Source organism: Pristiophorus japonicus, chromosome 11 (genome assembly GCF_044704955.1).
Source record: "Pristiophorus japonicus isolate sPriJap1 chromosome 11, sPriJap1.hap1, whole genome shotgun sequence".
Lineage (NCBI taxonomy): Eukaryota > Metazoa > Chordata > Chondrichthyes > Pristiophoridae > Pristiophorus > Pristiophorus japonicus.
The window spans coordinates 206,573,914-206,593,270 of record NC_091987.1 but is presented as its reverse complement, the minus strand read 5'-3'; the positions used below and the strand labels follow the sequence as shown (position 1 = coordinate 206,593,270).

General features: G+C 46.0%; 1 protein-coding gene across 1 annotated transcript in view; it reads left to right on the top strand.

Moving 5' to 3' along the window:
- Positions 1-19,357, top strand: part of sik2b (salt-inducible kinase 2b) — a 203,481-nt gene that overhangs the window by 67,783 nt on the left and 116,341 nt on the right. The window contains exon 3 of the mRNA XM_070894454.1: positions 3,270-3,333. Coding sequence (XP_070750555.1) covers positions 3,270-3,333 — 64 coding nt within the window. The remainder of the gene's footprint in view (positions 1-3,269; positions 3,334-19,357) is intronic.

Here is a 19,357-nt window from a genome sequence, read left to right as displayed (position 1 = left end):
CCAGGCAGCGGGCAGTCGAGGGGGTCATTCAGCCCGACTGCCTGCCTCTCTTCTGCGGTTACATCCGAGCCAGGGTGTCCCTGGAGATGGAGCACGCGGTGTCCACCGGTACGCTCGCGGCCTTCCGCGAGAGGTGGGCACCGGAGAGACTGGAGTGCATCATCACCCCCGGCAACCAAATTTTAATTTGATTTAAGTTACCATCTAAAGTTTAATTTGTTTAAGTTTGTCGGTTTTAGTGCCCCCCTTTAATCAGGGGGCATTTGATTTATGGTCCTACAAATATAGTTGTGGAGCTGTTGCACTGGGAGTGACTTAGCCAGTCACATGATGTTCACAAGACTCAATAAAACCCCAGTTAGTTGAGTTCAGGTTCCCCACGATGAGAAGTGCAGTTGTGAGCCTGGTGGATGAACTGGTAGTGTTCAGTTTGATTGTTAAATCTTTGCTGATAAACCAGCTAGTTCTTTACAGCAATTGTGTAGCTGTGAATTATTAAGCAAAGAACCCATGAAGCAAATACACTGCAAGTTGAATACAAGTGAATGGCAGAGAGCAGTTAAGAGTCAATCACATTGCTGTGGGTCTGGAGTCACATATAGGCCAGACCGGGTAAGGACGGCAGATTTCCTTCCTAAGTTGAACCAGATGTTTTTTTTTATTTACGACAATCCAGTGGCTTCATACTAGCTTTTTATTCCAGATTTATTTAATTAATTGAATTTAAATTTCCCCTAGTAGGATTTGAACTCAGGTTTCTGAATCATTCGTCCAGCCTCTGGATTATTGTCCAGTAACATAACCACTATGGGACTGTACCCCAAGCTTGTCTCCACCCATGGCCTCTGGTGACGCAGCCTTCAATATCAAATGTGTCATCATCATCAACATCATAGGCAGTCCCTCGGAATCGAGGCAGACTTGCTTCCACTCCTGAAGTGAGTTCTTTGGTGGACGAGAGCCACAGACTCTGTCACAGGTGGGACAGATAGTCGTTGAGGAAAGGGGTGGGTGGGACTGGTTTGCCGCACGCTCTTTCCGCTGTCTGCGCTTGATTTCTGCATGCTCTCGGTGTTGAGACTCGAGGTGCTCAGCGCCCTCTCGGATGCACTTCCTCCACTTCGTGCGGTCTTTGGCCAGGGACTTCCAGGTGTCAGTGGGGATGTCGCACTTTATCAGGGAGGCTTTGAGGGTGCCCTGGTAACGTTTCCGCTGCCCACCTTTGGCTCGTTTGCCATGAAGGAGCTCCGAGTAGAGCACTCTGCTGAGCAGACCACATAGTCCGCATGTCAGACACGAGACTCAAATGTGTACACCATTGTGAACACCTTCCAATGTCCATACCCCAGGTGTCCTTCACACGTTTCTGTTGGCTGGTTTCCGAATGACCTTAACAGAAGACCGGAAAATGGTCTGCTGGCATCAGTGACTCACTGTATTGCTGGGGGGGGGGGGGGAAATGCCAAAGAGGGTCGATCATTAATAACTTATTGTTAAAACAACAGGGGTAAAGCGCCGCGCAACACCGGTCAACGTAGAACATTTCACTGAAAATCCTTTCCCCTCAGTGCATCAGAATTGAACAATACGTGAGCTTTAATTGGGGGAGTGGACTTTGGTAACTCGAGATTGCAGTGCGCTTTCCTCTCCCCAACCCCCCTGCCCCAGAGCCAGTGAACAGGTCTTTGTTCTATACTGAAAAGACTTAGCCAGCAAAGAGTAAAAGCTGCCCGCTGGACTTGAGTCGTGCAAAAACCTGTCAAAACGGAGCTGTGCTTCCTGAACAGAGTTAATGTTTGGGATTCAATGTGCGACTCATGTTTCAATCTTTTCAAAAAGAAAAATGACTGAATCACAGTCTGAATTTTTTTTCCGCGCTTGCTCAAAGCCTCTTCATGCTGTTGCACAATCACGTGACTGATGCTCTTTGGCTCGTAACAGGAAAGCAAAGCCGGGTAACATTTTGCAAAAGCAAAATGCTGCGGAGGCTGGAAATCTGAACTAAAGACAGAAAATGCTGGAAGTGCTCAGCAGGTCAGGCAGCCTCTGTGGAGAGAGAGAGAGAAACGAGAGTTAACGTTTCGGGTCGATGACCCTTCTTCGTCAGTACTGGGAAAAGGTTAGAGATGTTACAGGTTTGGAAGGAGAGGAAGGCAGGAGAGACAAAAGGGATGATGGGGCAAGGTGAAAGGAAATAGTAATGGGACAAGAAACAGGCCGTTTGGGGCGGTTAATTCTAATTAAATGATGAATTACTGCCTGTACAGATGGGGCGGAGATCAGAGGAAACTTTGGACCTTTTTTATACAAAATTGAACGGGGTGGTGTTGGGGGCGGCAGAGAGTCGGGAGTGGGGCAGAAGGTGGGCAGTGTTGTCAGTGCCGCGCTGAGTACAATAGCGCGACACTGATGACAGCGTGACGCGAACGTGCTGTGTCGCGCTGATGCGTAGCAACGTCCCTTCAGGGAGGGCTTTGGTCAGGCCGACTGCAGAGTCGCCCAACAATTAAAACAAAATGGCGGCTGCGGCGGAGTACCTTCCCTTTAAGGGCGGACGCGCCACCCAGCCGCTGGCAGTTTCCCGCTGCGTGAATCTGTCGGGGGCACCGACTGGCGCCTGCTGCGCTCCCGCCGGGCAATTTCCCCCCCCCCCCCCCCCACGGAGCGGAAAAAGGTTCGCCGCCGGGGGGGTAAGGGTATTGGTGTGCGGCCGACAACAGCTCGGACCGCCGGGTGGGGTGGAAACATGGGGCGCGCCGGAAACCCGTCTCTGCCGTCCCTGGCCCGGGGGCAATTCAGGATTGGTTGCACCATCCGTCTGCCGCCGGTCGGAAATGCCTTCCCGCCCAGGTGGGCCTTAAAAAAAAAAGGGGCAATTTCAGGCCCAAAAGATGGGCCTTGAGAAGGGAATTTCAGTGTCATCAGCAACAGATGCAGTCTGAAAAAATGGAAGCAGAGGTTTTGATCTGAAATTATTGAATTTGATGTTGATTCCGAAGGATGTAAAGTGCCTTATAGAAAGATGAGGTGCTGTTCCTCAGCTTCATTATAACAGTGTAGGTCGAGGACAGAGAGGTAACGTTTTTTGTGGGTTTAGGATTGAAGGTTTAAGAAGCGAGATCCTTATTTCAGTGTTTTGCTCTCCCATTGTGTATCTTCAGGATTTGTGAGGTCTGTGTAGTACCTAACACCAGTAGACATTTTATGAGACTCAGTGCTCAGTGGTGTTGTGACTGTTAGATCTGACTTCCTGCCTCTTGTGTTAACAGGTGATGGAGACCAAAAACATGCTGTACCTTGTGACAGAGTATGCCAAAAATGGAGAGATCTTTGGTAAGTGTTTTCACCCCTTGTTTTTCTCAACCTAGAATCATAGAATAGTACAGCACAGAAGGCAGCCATTCGGCCCATCGAATCTGCACTGGCTCTTTCAAAGAGCAATCCAGTCGGTCCCATTGACCTGCTCTTTCCCATATCCTTGCAAATTTTTCTCCTTTGAATACTTATCCAATTCCCTTTTGAAGGTTACTATTGAACCTGTATCCACTGCCCTATCAGGCAGTGCATTCCAAATCCTAACTACGCGTTGTGACAATTTATTTTTCCTCATGTCGCCTCTGGTTCTTTAGCCAATCACCGTAAATTTGTGTCCTCTGGTTATCGACCCTTCAGCCATTGGAAGTAGTTTATTTTTATTTAAATTCTTCTAGATTTTGAACAATATCAAATCTCCTCTTACCATTCTCTGCTCCAAGGAGAACAAGCCCAGCTTCTCCGGTCTATCCACATAACTGTAATCCCTCATCCCTGCAACCATTCTCGTAAATCTCTTTTGCACCCTCTCCAATGCTTTCATGTCCGTCCTAAAGTGCGGTGCATGGAATTGGACACAATACTCCAGCTGGGGTCGAACTAGTGTTTTATATAGGTTTAGCACAACTTCCTGGCTTTTGTGTTCTATGCCTCTATTTATAAAGCCCAGGGTCCCATATGTTTGTTAACCATCAATTTCCCCACATCTGGCCAACAGACCCGCACAATTCCACATGCATAAAGGCACCTGGGGCAGATGTTTGGATTAAAACAGTTTCACGAAATGAGAGGGGCCAGTTCTTCCATTGGTTATACTGTGGCAAACTGCAGTTTAGTGGCTCAAAGTGGCATTCACTGATCGTATCACAGTCTCCTATTGTAGTAGAAATATCAGGAGCACTTGAAAAATGATGGGAGGCCCAAGAAAGCAAGTTGCAATGATACCGTGGAATTTTCATTCTCAGTGGTCAAGCATGTTTTTTTTCCTGGAGGTTGAAACTGTGGTTATTACCCTTTGAAGTGTCAGTTTGGTTCACTTGGCAGCACTCGTCACTTCTGAGTCAGGAGGTTGTGGATTCAAGCCCCACTGCAGGACGTGAGCACATAACTCAGGCCAACACCTTTTATGGCGTACTGAAGGAGTGCTGCATTGTCAGAGGTGCTGGTTTTCAGGTGCGGTGTGAACCGCCCAGTCAGGTGGACAATAAAGATCCCATGGCACTATTTGAAGAAGAGCAGAGAGAGTTCTTCCAGTGTTCTGGCCAACATCTTCCATCAGTTGGCGTCTGCAACTCTTTAGCTAGTCATTCATTTGCTTTTGAGGGGACCCTGAGTGCAGAATTGGCTGTTGTGTTTTCCTATAAAACAGTGACTGGACTGCAAAAGTAATTCATTGGTGAAGTACTCTGGGATGCTCTGAAGACATGACAAGATGTTATATAAATGCAAGTTTTTTCTCAGTCAGGAGATGAAGTGTGTCAAGGAGAGCAGATGCAAGGGGCACAATAGTCTTGTCTTTCATACTTCTTAAATACAGATGTATTTTTCAACCCAGAATTTAAAAAAAAATCAAAGAAGCATAGAATTAATTTCTGAAGAATCGGAAGTTTTGTTTAAAGAAGATGCATTGGTTTATATGGTTTATAAAGCTGTCCATCAACTTCTAAACATAGACATAGAAAATAGATGCAGGAGTAGGCCATTCGGCCCTTCGAGCCTGCACCACCATTCAATACAATCATGGCTAATCATGCAACTTCAATACCCCACTCCTGCTTTCTCTCCATACCCCTTGATCCCTTTAGCCGTAAGGGCCACATCTAACTCCCTTTTGAATATATCCAACGAACTGGACTCAACAACTTTCTGTGGTAGAGAATTCCACAGGTTCACAATTCTCTGGATGAAAAAGTTTCTCCTCATCTCGGTCCTAGATGGCTTACCCCTTATCCTTAGACTGTGATCCCTGGTTCTGGACTTCCCCAACATCGGAAACATTCTTCCTACATCTAACATCCAATCCCGTCGGAATTTTATATGTTTCTATGAGATCCCCTCTCATTCTTCTAAATTCCAGTGAATATAAACCTAGTTGATCCAGTCTTTCTTCATATCTCAGTCCTGCTATCCCAGGAATCAGTCTGCTGCCCTCAATAGCAAGAATGTCCTTCCTCAGATTAGGAGACCAAAACTGCACACAATATTCTAAGTGTGGCCTCACCAAGGCCCGTACAACTGCAGTAACTCCCTGCTCCTGTACTCAAATCCTCTCGCTATGAAGGCCAACATGCCATTTCCTTTGTTTACTGCCTGCTATTCCTGCATGCCTACTTTCAATGACTGATGTACCATGACACCCAGGTCTCGTTGCACCTCCCCTTTTACTAATCTGTCACTATTCAGATAATAATCTGCCTTCCTGTTTTTGCCACCAAAGTGGATAACCTCACATTTATCCACATTATACTGCATCTGCCATGCATTTGCCCACTCACCTAACCTGTTCAAGTCACCCTGCAGCCTCTTAGCATCCTCCTCACAGCTCACACTGCCACCCAGCTTAGTGTCATCTGCAAACTTGGAGATATTACATTCAATTCCTTCGTCTAAATCATTAATATATATGGTAAATAGCTGGGGTCCCAGCACTGAATCTTGCGGTACCCCACTAGTCACTGCCTGCCATTCTGAAAAGGACCAGTTTAATCCTACTCTTTGCTTCCTGTCTGCCAACCAGTTCTCTATCCATGTCAATACATTACCCCCAATACCATGTGCTTTAATTTTGCACACTAATCTCTTGCGTGTGACCTTGTCAAAAGCCTTTTGAAAGTCCAAATACACCACATCCACTGGTTCTCCCTTATCCACGCTACTAGTTACATCCTTAAAAAATTCTAGAAGATTTGTTAAGCATGATTTCCCTTTCATAAATCCATGCTGACTTGGACCGATCCTGTCACTGCTTTCCAAATGCACTGCTATTACATCTTTAGCAAGGTGAAGGCTAGGTTGTGATGATCTCATTCTAAGCCCCTGTCCCAAGCAGCGCTTTACTTGAACTGAATCCGCATTAAATCCTTCCTTCTGACCTTGTGAGCATTGCTGGTCTTGTGGCTTTTCTTGAGGCCTGTAAGTACTTGGCATGACAATGTCACCGTCTTGTATGTGCACACCAGGTGCTGTCTGTAACGGAGCAGCCTGTATCACAGATAGATGATTGAAGTGTGTGGGGGGAAGGGACATTTTAAACTATCGAATTGATTGAGCCGGCCATTTTTGAGGGCCAGACCTTGTTACCATGACACCAGTGAGTGCCAAATGGGCACCCGACTGCAGCTGGCTGCTGAGCCACTACAATATCAGGTGGCCCAGAGCCCGACCTGGCCAGCAGCAAGGGGGGGAGGGAATGTGGGGAAAGGGCCCACAGCAGATGCTTCCCATATTATTGTTGTGGAGCCCACAAAAAAAAATTTTTTTTTGTTGAAAACTTACCTTTTTGGTCCTTTCCAGCAGTACTACCAAGTAAAACTGTATGGGGTGTGCCAGTTGTCTCCTAAAATGGCAATTGGGGCACTACGTACGTCATAGAACCCCTGATTTGCATATTTAAAGGGACTTCCGCCTGAAACAAGTGGGCTTTGGGCAACCCAGCAGTGGATCCTTTCAGGATGACGCCGGCCAGTTTGGGAGTGGGAACAGGGCGGTAAATTCTTCCTCACGATTTTTGGAGCGGTATCGGCCCATTTCAGTCCAGCGGAGCCAATGTAAATCTCCATCGCCCTCCCCCTTGTGCTCTGTTAGGCTATCGCAAATCAATTCATCGTTGGTTTGTTCCAACCCATTGCTGCACTTTTTGCAAACTACCAGGTGGTGCTCACTGGGCCACAGTGAGAAGCCATGGGTTTAAACCCACCACTTCTCCCACAGTCTGGGCTTCATGGCGGTGCCGTGTAACGTCAAGGCATTCTCTTTCCGCCCCCCCACTTTAGTTTCTATTTAAACTTTGCCTGGCTTGCATGAGACTGTGGCAGTCAGTGCACTTGGCCCAAGCTCCAACCTGCTAATTGCCCTTCTAAATGGCCTCAGCTATTTACAATCTACATCAATAAAGAAAAGAAAGACTTGGATTGATATAGTGCCTTTCACAACCACCAGACGCCTCAAAGCGCTTTACAGTAGAGTACTTTTGCAGTGTAATCATTGTTATAATGTGGGAAACGCGACAGCTAATTTTCACACAGCAAGCTCCCACAAACAGCAATGACCAGGTAATCTGTTTTTTAGTGATGTTGATTGAGGGATAAATATTGGCCTAGGTCACAGGGGATAACTCTTATGCTCTTCTTTGAACATAAGAACATAAGAAGCAGAAGCAGGAGTAGGCCATAAGGCCCCTCGAGCCTACTCCACCATTCAATAAGATCATGGCTGATCTGATCATGGACTCAGCTCCACTTCCCTGCCCGCTCCCCATAACCCCTTATCCCCTTATCATTTACGAAACTGTCTATTTCTGTCTTAAATTTATTTAATGTCCCAGCTTCCACAGCTCTCTGAGGCAGCGAATTCCACAGATTCACAACCCTCTGAGAGAAGAAATTTCCCCTCATCTCAGTTTTAAATGGGCGGCCCCTTATTCTAAGATCATGCCCTCTAGCTCTAGTCTCCCCCACCAGTGGAAACATCCTCTCTGCATCCACCTTGTCAAGCCCCCTCATAATCTTAAACGTTTCTATAAGATCACCTCTCATTCTGCTGAATTCCAATGAGTAGAGGCACAACCGACTCAACCTTTCCTCATAAGTCAACCTCCTCATCCCCGGGATCAACCTAGTGAACCTTCTCTGAACTGCCTTCAAAGCAAGTAGATCCTTTCGTAAACATGGAAACCAAAACTGCACGCAGTATTCCAGGTGTGGCCTCACTAATACCCTGTAGAGCTGTAACAAGACTTCCCTGCTTTTATACTCCAGCCCCTTTGCAATAAAGGCCAAGATACCATTGGCCTTCCAGCACACTTGCTGTACCTGCATACTATCCTTTTGTGTTTCATGCACAAGTACCCCCAGATCCCGCTGTACTGCAGCACTTTGCAATCTTTCTCCATTTAAATAATAACTTGCTCTTTGATTTTTTTCTGCCAAAGTGCATGACCTCATTATTATACTCCATCTGCCAAATTCTTGCCCACTCACTTAGCCTGTCTATGTCCTCCTTCAGCCTCTTTTTGTCCTCCTCACACATTGCCCTTCCTCCCATCTTTGTATCGTCAGCAAATTTGGCTACGTTACACTCAGTCCCCTCTTCCAAGTCGTTAATATAGATTGCGTATAGTTGGGGTCCCAGCACTCATCCCTGCGGCACCCCACTCATTACTGATTGCCAACCAGAGAATGAACCATTTATCCCGACTCTCTGTTTTCATCCACCTGAGAGAGCAGACGGGGCCTCGGTTTAATATCTCATCCGAAATACGGCACCTCCGACAGTGCAGCACTCCCTCAGCACTGCACTGGAGTGACAGCCTACATATATATGCTCAAGTTCATAGAGTGGGACTTGAATCTGTAACCTTGTGACCCAGAGGCAAGTGAGCTACCCACTGAGCCACAGCTGACACTAGGGACATAGATGAGCGGACCATGTGTAATATATCCAAGTTTGCTGATGATGCAAAGCTAGGTGAGAAAGTAAGCCAAGGGGATGCAAAGGGATTTAGATTGGTTAAGTGATCAGGCAGGAAGGTGGCAGATGGAGTATAACATGAGGAAGTGAAGGTATCCACTTTGGTAGGAAGAACGGAAAAACAGACTATTTTTAAAAGGTGAGACTTGTAAATGTTGGTATTGAGAGTGATTTGGGGTCCTTGTACACAAATCACAGAAAGTTAGCATGCAGGTACAGCAAGCAATTAGGAAGGCAAATGCTATTTTAGCCTTTATGCAAGGGGATTGGAGTATAAGAATAAGGAGGTCTTGTTTCAATTACATAAGGCTTTGGTGAGACTGCACCTGCAGAACTGTGTACAGTTTTGATCTCCTTACCTGAGGAAGGATATACAGGCAACTCTCGATTATCCGCACACGGATGCAACGGGAAACCATTGTAACGGCATTTAAAATTCCTTTTGTGTGTGTGTGTGTGTGTGTGTGTGTGCTGCTGCAGCCGCTGTCTCTCGCGGCCGCCGCTGACGTCGCAAGGCATCGGGCCGCTGACGTCGGAGTCCTTTCGGCCCGGGAAGGCAGCGCGCTCCGGAATCCCGGAGCTAGACAATCTCCTCCTCGAGGCCACCTGCATGCATGCTGGTAATGTCCATACTTAACTGCCTTGTTACTGTTTGTAGCTGATTGCACAGTATTTATTCATTGCAGTTTTAACTTTACAATGTCAACTCGTTGTAACGGAGAAATCGTTTATTCGGCATAGCCCAATCCCCGAGGGACCCGGATAATCGGGAGTTGCCTGTACTTGCCTTGGAGGGGAGGCAATGAAGGTTCACTAGGTTGAGAGGCTGTCCAATGAGGAGATTGAGTAGAATGTGCCTATATTCTCTGGAGTTTAGAAGAATGGGAGGTGATCTCATTGAAACATTAAAATTTTTTAGAGGGCTTGTCAGGGTAGATGCTGAGAGGCTATTTGCCTGGCTGGACAGTCTAGAACCAGGGGTCACAGTCTCAGGATAGGGGGCTCAGCCACTTAGATGAGGAGAAACTTCTTCACTCAGAGGATGGGTAATTTTTGGAATTCTCTACCCCAGAGGGCAGTGGATGCTCAGTCGTTGAGTATATTCAAGGCTGAGATCGATAGATTTTCTGGCACTTAGCGAATCAAGGGATATGGGTATATTGCGCGAAGGTGGAGTTGAGGTAGAAGATCAGCCATGATCTTATTGAAAGGCGGGAGCAGGCTGGAGGGGCCGTATAGCCTACTCCTGCTCCTGTTTCTTCTGATCTTCTGAGACTTTTGCCTGACGGCTCCTTTCCTACTCTACGGAACAATGGGTAACGTAGAGTTTAAATCTTCTGGAAGCTTCTGCCGTCTGTTATTACAGCAACGCAGATCGTAGGCGTCCAAACAGCACTCCCGTCCAGAGCTTTGAGGTAGTGTTACATGATGCTGACAAACGTCTGAGGCAGCGCAGCATTAGATTCCTCTGCTTTCCGCTGATTTATTAAGTAAATTGGCCCGTGGAGCCGGATCATCATCACATGTAGCACCAGGGATGTGCAATGAGCCCTGTGCAGATGTAGCTTCACTTACTGAAAGGGTATCATTTCCTGTTTTGCAAGCTCGCCTGCTATCATTCACCCCTCAGCTGTCCGATCGGAGACCTTTGAGAATCACTGGGCTTTGCTCTGCGCTGTCTTATGACAAGACGCCTCTTTCAGGCTGAAACCAGGAACTAGTAGAGAAAAGAAAAAGAAAGACAGACTTGGATTTATTTGGCGCCTTTCACGACCACCGGACGTCTCAAAGCGCCTTACAGCCAATTAAGTACGTTTGGAGTGTAGGCACTGTTATAATGTAGGACACAGCAGCAACCAATTTGCGCACAGCAAGCTCCCACAAACAGCAACGTGACAATAACCATATAATCTGTTTTTGTTATGTTGATTGGGGGATAAATATTGGCCCAGGACACCAGGGATAACTCCCCTGCTCTTTTTCAAAATAGTGCCATGGGATCTTTTACATCCGCCTGAGAGGGCAGACAGGGCCTCGGTTTAATGTCTCCTCTGAAAGGCGGCACCTCCGACAATGCCTCAGCACTGCACTGGAGTGTCAGCTTAAATTATAGTGCTCAAGTCCCTGGAGTGGGACTTAAACCCACCACCTTCTGACTCAGAGGCGAGAGTGCTACCCACTGAGCCACAGCTGACACAAGTATGTATTTAGCAGAATCAGAATCCAGGCTCTCTGAAAAATGTGTTGAAAACACCTCTATTTTAGCTGGCTTATGCAAAAATAAGTTCTGACTCCTATGAAAATTCTTGCAGACAATGAAGAGTTCAGATCATCAGAGTTGCAATGTACTGGAGCCTGCACAATATGTCCTGTGTTGAGGTATTTAGGAATGTTTGCTTTCGCATGAAAGAGTGAATGAAAAAGCAGACAATCCAGTAATATCTCATTGTGATGTAAATGTTTAAATCGTCACCTTGCAATCTAAATAGCATTTTTCCAAACTCTGCGACTGTTCTTCCTCCTATTTATCCTCTCAGACACATTCTGTTGAGATTCGATCAACCATTGTCCGTGCCTCTGTGGCTTCAGTTTCTTTTACCTGCATTACGATTGCCGGCACAACAATTACCAAGCTTTGTCGGTGGTAGACAGGTCGAAGTTGAATTGTTACATTTGTTGCCAAATGTGGAAAGTCAGACGTCTAGCTGAACCACAGTTGACAATAGCAAGATTACTGGTGCCTGTTGTCAAGGGCGATCAAAATATTTTTAGCAGCAAGAGTGAGTGCCTCCTGGTGAATACTTTAACATTGAAGTTCAGCTTGAAAAAGGTGCTCAGTCTGTGCTCCATGGTCCTGGCTTCTGTTGGATTATTGATGCTGCTCCGCAACTATAATGCCATCCATCGTCGCAATTATCTCAGTGCAGAGGAAGGTTGCCTCAGTGATTCACTCCGGCCCTAACCTGAGAGCTAACCTTTCGCCCTGACATAGAATCATAGAAATTTACAGCATGGGAGGAGGCCATTTCGCCCATTGTGTCTGCGCTGGCCGACCAAGAGCCTAATCCCACTTTCCAGCTCTTGGTCCATGGCCCTGTAGGTTACATAGCCCAAGTATTTTTAAAAATGCTGTGAGTGTTTCTGCCTCTATCACCCTTTCAGGCAGTGAGCTGCAGTCCCTCACCACCCTCTGGGTGAAGACATTTCCCCTCATACCTCCTCTAAACCTCCCCCCCCAATTACTTTAAATCTATGCCCCCTGGTTGATGACCCCTCCGCCAAGTGAAACAGGCCCTGCCTATCCACTCTATCCCTGTACCGTGCTTGCTGGAGCGCTCATCATGCTAGACCTGGGAGCTCGTCATGCTCAACCCTGTCGGCACGTCAATGTGCGTGCTTCTCCCATATCACATCACTTCTTCCTCAAATCATTTATTCTCCAATTTCTGAAACGTTGAACTCTTGGAGTGGGGGAGGTGGGGTAATGCCTGCTCCTCATCTGAAGGTAGTTGTAATGTATGCACTGTGAGTATGCTCACCGGTTTCTGGAGCTGTTGCATTGAGAGTGGCTTAACCAGTCACGTGATGTTCACAAGACTCAATAAAACCCCAGTCAGTTGGGTCTATGTCATCCACGATGAGGTATGCAGTTGTAAGCCTGGTGGATAAACTGGTAATATGCCGTGTGATTGTTAAACATTTGTTAATAAACCAACTAGTTCTTAATAGCAATGTGTTGCTATGAATTCTTAAGCAAAGAACTCATGAAGCAAATACATTGCAATGATTTTATGTTCAGTGCAGCTCATCTGCTGCTGAAGCCCTCATCCATGCCTTTGTTTCCTTTAGACTTGACTATTCCAATGCACTCCTGACTGGCCTCCCATCTTCCACCCACCATAAAATTAAGCTCATCCAAAACTTGGCTACCCGTATCCTAACTCGCAACAAGTCCCGTTCACCCCTGACCCCTGTGCTCGCTGACTTACATTGGCTCCCGGTTAAGCAAATGAGGATTTTAAAATTCTCATCCTCCATGGCCTCGCCCCTCCCTATCTCTATAATCTCCTCCAGCCCCACAACCCCAGCGCTCCTCTAATTCTGGCTTCTTCCATATTCCCGATTTTAATCGCTCTGCCATCGGCGGCCGTGCCTTCAGCTGCCTGGGCCCCAAGCTCTGGAACTCCCTCCCTAAACCTCTCTGCCTCTCAACCATACTCTGCTCCTTTAAGAAGCTCCTTAAAACCTACCTCTTTGACCAAGCATCTGCCCTAATATTCCCTTATGTGGCTCGGTGTCAAATTTTGTTTTATAGCGCTCCTGTGAAGCGCCTTGGGACGTTTTACATACATAAATGGTGCTATATAAATACAAGTTGTTGTTGTTGTTTTTGGGCAGCTCCCTGTCTGTGCACGGCGGTAAAATAGTCGAAAGGTCCTGCCCTCTGGGAAGTTGTGGTGACTGATGGGCTGTCTTGTATGTGGGTCAGGTTTTCTGATAGGCAAGAACGATGCTGCCTTGAACACCCAACACCTTCAGAAGAATGAGAGGTGATCTTATCGAAATGTATACGATTATGAGGGGACTTGACAAGGTGGATGCAAAGAGGATGTTTCCACTGATAGAGACTAGAACTAGGGGGCATGATCTTAGAATAAGGGCCGCCCATTTAAAACTGAGAGGAGGAGGAATTTCTTCTCTCAGAGAGTTGTAAATCTGTAGAATTCACTGCCCCAGAGAGCTGTGGAAGCTGGGTCATTGAATAAATTTAAGACTGAGATAGTTTCTTAACCGATAAGGGGATAAGGGGTTATGCAGAGTGGGCAGGGAAGTGGACCTGAGTCCATGATCGGATCAGCCATGAACGTATTAAATGGCGGAGCAGACTCGAGGGGCCTTATGGCCTACTCCTGCTCCTATTTCTTATGTTCTTATGGTCTCCTCAAAGAAATTATTTAAAAATGGGGGAAATTCTTTACATTTCTTTAGCTTTGCTTTAATCTGTATAGATTGTGTACAAAACAAAAGTTGTTTTGAGTTAATAATTTTGAATTCTAAATTGGTTGCAGTTGGAAAGTGATAATTGCCCCACTAAACTAATCGGGCACGTGATTAACTCTGTCCGCATGCGGCACGTTTCTTGACGCTAAACAGTCGCCAGAGGCTCTGAGCGAAAGCTCGGAGTCGCCCCACAAGTCGGGGACGTGAGTCACACTCCTCCCGACGCCATCCAGTATTGTACAGAGCGGCCTGTGTCACTGGGCTGCATGCTTTTGGCTTGATGCTCTCTTGGTCTGCGAATGGTTGTGGGTTGGCATAAAGGACAGATTCATTTTTCAAAGTGGTGGAGGTCTTTTTTTATACATCATCTGCTGAATTTAATTGCAGAGCTATGGGGAAAAGAGCGGGGGAGTGAGACCAAATTCGACAGCTCTTTCAACGGGCCGCTGCAGACACGGTGGGCTGAATGGCCTCCTCCTGTGCTGTAAGATTGCCGGATTAGATTAGCATTGAGCCACATGGGACTGAAGTGTTGAGTCATCTTGGTGGTGTAATTGACATATTTTGCCCAGATGGAATACAAAACGTGAGTTATGAAAGAAATAATGGAGTATAATCTCCATATAGGCAAATAAAAAATAAAGACTACTCTCATTTATGTGCAATCGTGGACCCCAGGCCCAAGGGTTGTGCGAATTCAGGAATCTCAAGGACCCAGTTAAACTAACTCATGTTGTCACCTGTTCGGCAAGAGCTTCTCAGGTGTGTTTTATGTTGGAAGTGCATCTGATGGGAGGTGAGTCATTGCACCGGCTCCGCTCCATACTGTAGGCCTCTTTGCCCTGATGGTGCCATAGACCTGCAAATGGGTAGGCTCTCCTCAGGACCCTCTGCAAATGGACTCCCTTAGAAAGGATGCACTCTCCTCAGGCCCAATGAGTAATGGGAAAGGTCCCATGAAGGCCGCTCACTAGCTTCTCCATTTTAAATCATGCGATTGAGCGGAAATTTAAAGGGACCATGCACTAAAGAAATAGGCCACGGTCAATGTGCAGAACAAAGCACAGCTTACAGGGAACATTGCTCAGGGCCCCCTGAGAATGGGAACACGCTCCTCAATACCCCTGTAAATGGGGACACATTCGGGAATTCCCTGGAACAACTTGTATTTATATAGCGCCTTTAACGTAGTGAAACGTCCCAAGGCGCTTCACTGGAGCATTGTGAGATTAAAAATTTGAAGCCGAGCCGCATGAGTAGAAATTAGGGCAGGTGACCAAAAGCTTGGTCAGAGGTAGGTTTTAAGGAGCGTCTTGAAGGAGGAAAGAGAGGCGGAGAGGCTGAGGGAGGGAGTTCCAGAGCTTGGGGGCCTTAGCAGCTGAAGGCACGGCCACCAGTGGTTGAGTGATTATCATCAGGGATGCTCAAGAGGGCAGAATTGGAGGAACGCAGACATCTCGGGGGAGGGGGGGGGGGAGTTGTAGGGCTGGAGGAGATTACAGAGATAGGGAGGGGTGAGTTCAGGGTGGGATTTGAAAATAAGGATGAGAGTTTTGAAATCAAGGCGTTGCTTACGAATGGGAACACACTCCTCAGGACTCCCTGCGGATGAGAACACAGTCCAGCGATGGCCTGCAAATTGAAGATACTCCCTCGGCACGCCTTCCATATCGGACGGAGCACATTCCCAAAGGATCTCCTGTCTCGACTTTTAGAAGGCGGCGCCAGAAACCCAAAGGGAAGCAGTGCGATCACCGCAGGAAGTGTTTATTATTCATACACAGCAATAGAAAGAACCTACCAACTATCCAGTCAGAAAATACCAAATCTAGCAGTCTCGAGGCGCTACGCTGGGTGGGGAATATACCCGACCGTAGACAGACAGAAATCTGATCACCTCATAAACCTCAGCACCGTGGACCCGAGCTTCAAAACCTGTGCTTTAAACGACACACTAAAAATCTATAATTGTGCAATAAAAAAACTCCACGAGTTGAGCTTTTCCATGTAGGATTCTAGGAAGAATGTAAAAGAGTTGACTATCTGTTTTAAATCAACATTTAAATAGTTTTATGACGGTTTTTATTGGCCCACTGACTGTTTTGTTCCTGGCATGTTACAAGCACTATTTCATTACGCCAGGTCTTTTTTCAGTAAATGTTGCTGTGAATTGTTTTATAAGGTATTATTTCTTCTTCATTTGAAGCTTGGTTCACAAAGCACATTACAAATAAAAATGTCAGCATCAATATAACAGTAATAAGATGTATAGTAACATGAGAACTTGTTTAGACAGCTTATGTAGAGCTTAAGAACGCATTAAAATTACAGATCCCAGAACATATTCCTCTATGAATCATTGTTATGAGCGGTCTACTCAGACGCTGATTTTTAAGTTTTAAAATAATTATTGGGTGTGGATTTTTCTCTTCAGGGTGGGGTCGGGCAGGGTTTAAGTGCTTATTCGCAAAATTGTGTGCAAAATGTGCAGGATTATCCTTGTCAAAATTGGGTGCAGTTTGTGTTGAGATTTGTGACGAACGTTTATGACGTACCAAACTCTTGGGCGATGAAGATCAAAAGCCGCCCCTGTACCAGAACCGACTAAGAGGTTGGCAGACCACTGGGTTCTTGGTATCCGCCATGTGGCATCACTAGCACGTCTGTGGGAGAAGTTTGGATTGGCTTCTCCGCCCCATTTTCACACAAGAGATGTCTCTTTTTGCATTTCTTTGTATCTTCATTAGAACATCATTATTTATAGAAACAGCAGCTGGCTCAACACACTCATTCACCTTCATTGTTCCAAACCCACCTACCCGCCCTCTCACCCTGTCCCTCAGTCTCTTCTCTCTTCAGAAACTTAGACAGAGTACTTCATTCACCTTCCCTTGGTCACAATTCTATTGCCTTTTGGGTAAATGTTTATCTCACTTCCCATCTCAGTCATACTTGTGTCCCTCTGTCCTTCTTCTACTATCCCTCTCTTCCCCCCTCCACCCCGCCCCCCCCCCGCCCACACACTCAGGGGAAAGGCATTTCACCTTTATTTGCCACCTCTCCTTGCCAACCTGACTATGATTGGACAAGTTGTGTGTGCATGCCCAAGCAATACTATTCCACACACAGTATACTCATTTGCACTGCCCTGATTCTAATCTACATAAAGCCAGATTAAATCGGTGCCTATCTTTGTGCCTGTGTCAGCCGTGCCTCAGTGGGTAGCACTCTCGCCTCTGAGTCAGAAGGTTACGGGTTCAAGTCCCACTCGAGTGACTTGAGCACAAAAATCCAAGCTGACACTCCAGTGCAGTGGTGAGGGAGTGCTGCACTGTTGGTGGTGCTGTCCTTTGGATGAACCGAGACACCGTCTGCTTTCTCGGATGGACATAAAAGATTGCATGACACTATTTTGAAGAAGAGCAGGGGAAATTATCCCCAGTGTCTTGGCCAATATCTATCTCTCAATCAACATCACTAAAACATTATCTGGTCATTTATCACATGCTGTTTGCAGGAGCTTGCTTTGTGCAATTGGCTGCCATATTTCTTACATTACAACAGTGACGACACTGCAAATTGGCTGTAAAGCATTTTAGGACATCCTGGGGTTGTGAAAGGCGCTATATAAATGCAATCTCTTTCTGTGGTCACACACTCAATTTGTATGAGAAGAGTCCACTACTGGGCTCGTGGTAGCTCCACCAAAAGATTGTCGGTCGATCGCTGGTGGAGTTGTGCCAAATGATCCCAAGTAAGAAGTCTTGCAGCAATTTGATACTTAAAAAAATTTATATCTTGTGCTAAAGATTTATGTTGGTGTAAAACTAAATGACAAACTTCCCATGAACAATAAAATGCCCTTTTATACATTCAGATCTTCGGCTAAATAATATGCAGAACACTGTGACCATTTGGTGACCATTCACTTAATTATCTTTTTTATTATCATTTATATGAGATGTTCCATAATCATACTGGGAGAAACTTATAAAAGCCTCTGACCTTGTATTGCTGCACTGACTTGAATAACACTTGGAAGCAACCAATCTGTTGAGCATTAACGACGTTAGCTGCAGGTTTTCTAAAATTTCCAATTAAAAAAAAAAAGATATTTTCTTGAGCATGTTGTACATCAAAGTGTAACACTTTAGATTCTGAGGCTGCAATAAACCCTTGGGTTTCAGGTGCCTCGTATAAATGGCTTTAGCTTCAGTCTTTCGGTTTATGATCTGATTTGGGGCTCTCGATTGTGTTGCAGTTTTAAGAATGCTTCCAGTGATAAATTGTGAGCAGAGCCTGGAGAAATTCGGGTTTACTCAGCCTTAAAAGGAAAAATCTAGGCTGACAATCCCAGTGCAGTGCTGAGGAAACATTGCATTGTCGGAGGTGTCGTCTTTCAGATGAGGCGTTAAACCGAGGCCCCGTCTGCTCTCTCAGGTGCAAGTAAAAGATCTCATGGCACTATTTCAAAGAAAAGCAGGGGAGTTATCCCTGGTGTCCTGGCCAATATTTATCCCTCAATCAACATCACTAAAAAACAGATTATGTGGTCATTATCACATTGCTGTTTGTGGGAGCTTGCTGTGCACAAATTGGCAGCTGCGTTTCTTACATTACAACAGTAAATACTGTAATGTATTTGCTTCATGGGTTCTTTGCTTAAGAACTCATAGCAACACATTGCTATTAAGAACTAGTTGGTTCATTAACAAAGGTTTAACAATCACACTACACATTACCAGTTCATCCAGTAGGCTCACAACTGCATACCTCATCGTAGAGCCAACTGACTGGGGTTTTATTGAGTCTTGTGAACATCACGTGACTGGCTAAGCCGCTCACAATGCAACAGCTCTACAAACCTGTGAGCATGCTCACAGGTGCATACATTACAACTACATTTCATTGTTACTTAGGGACGTCCTGAGGTCACGAAAGGTGCTATATAAATGCAAGTTTTTTTTGTTCTTTCTCTCTGTTCTCTCTCGTGTTTTCTCTTTCTTTCTTAATTCTCAGTCAGCTCCCTCAGTTATATCGCTCCTAGTGACGGCCCACTGGGTTATAGCACAGTCAGCTGCAGAGTGAGACTCCGTTCAGACTGCCACAGCCTCAAGCGGGCACCAATGACATCTTCACTTCCCACACCAGCCGTCCTTGTGGCTGTCGAATTCTGGGCAGGTTTGTGCTGTGAATGCACATCTGTTTTTTCTTAAGCTTTCCTGGAAAGTTCAGTGACTGGACTGGAGACTGTTTCCTTTTTCCTGTTGCTTTTCACTTTACGGGTGACACATTTAACCTTTGATCCTCTGCTAGAAGAATTTCTGAAACCCATTCTCTGCTCATTATTGGCTTT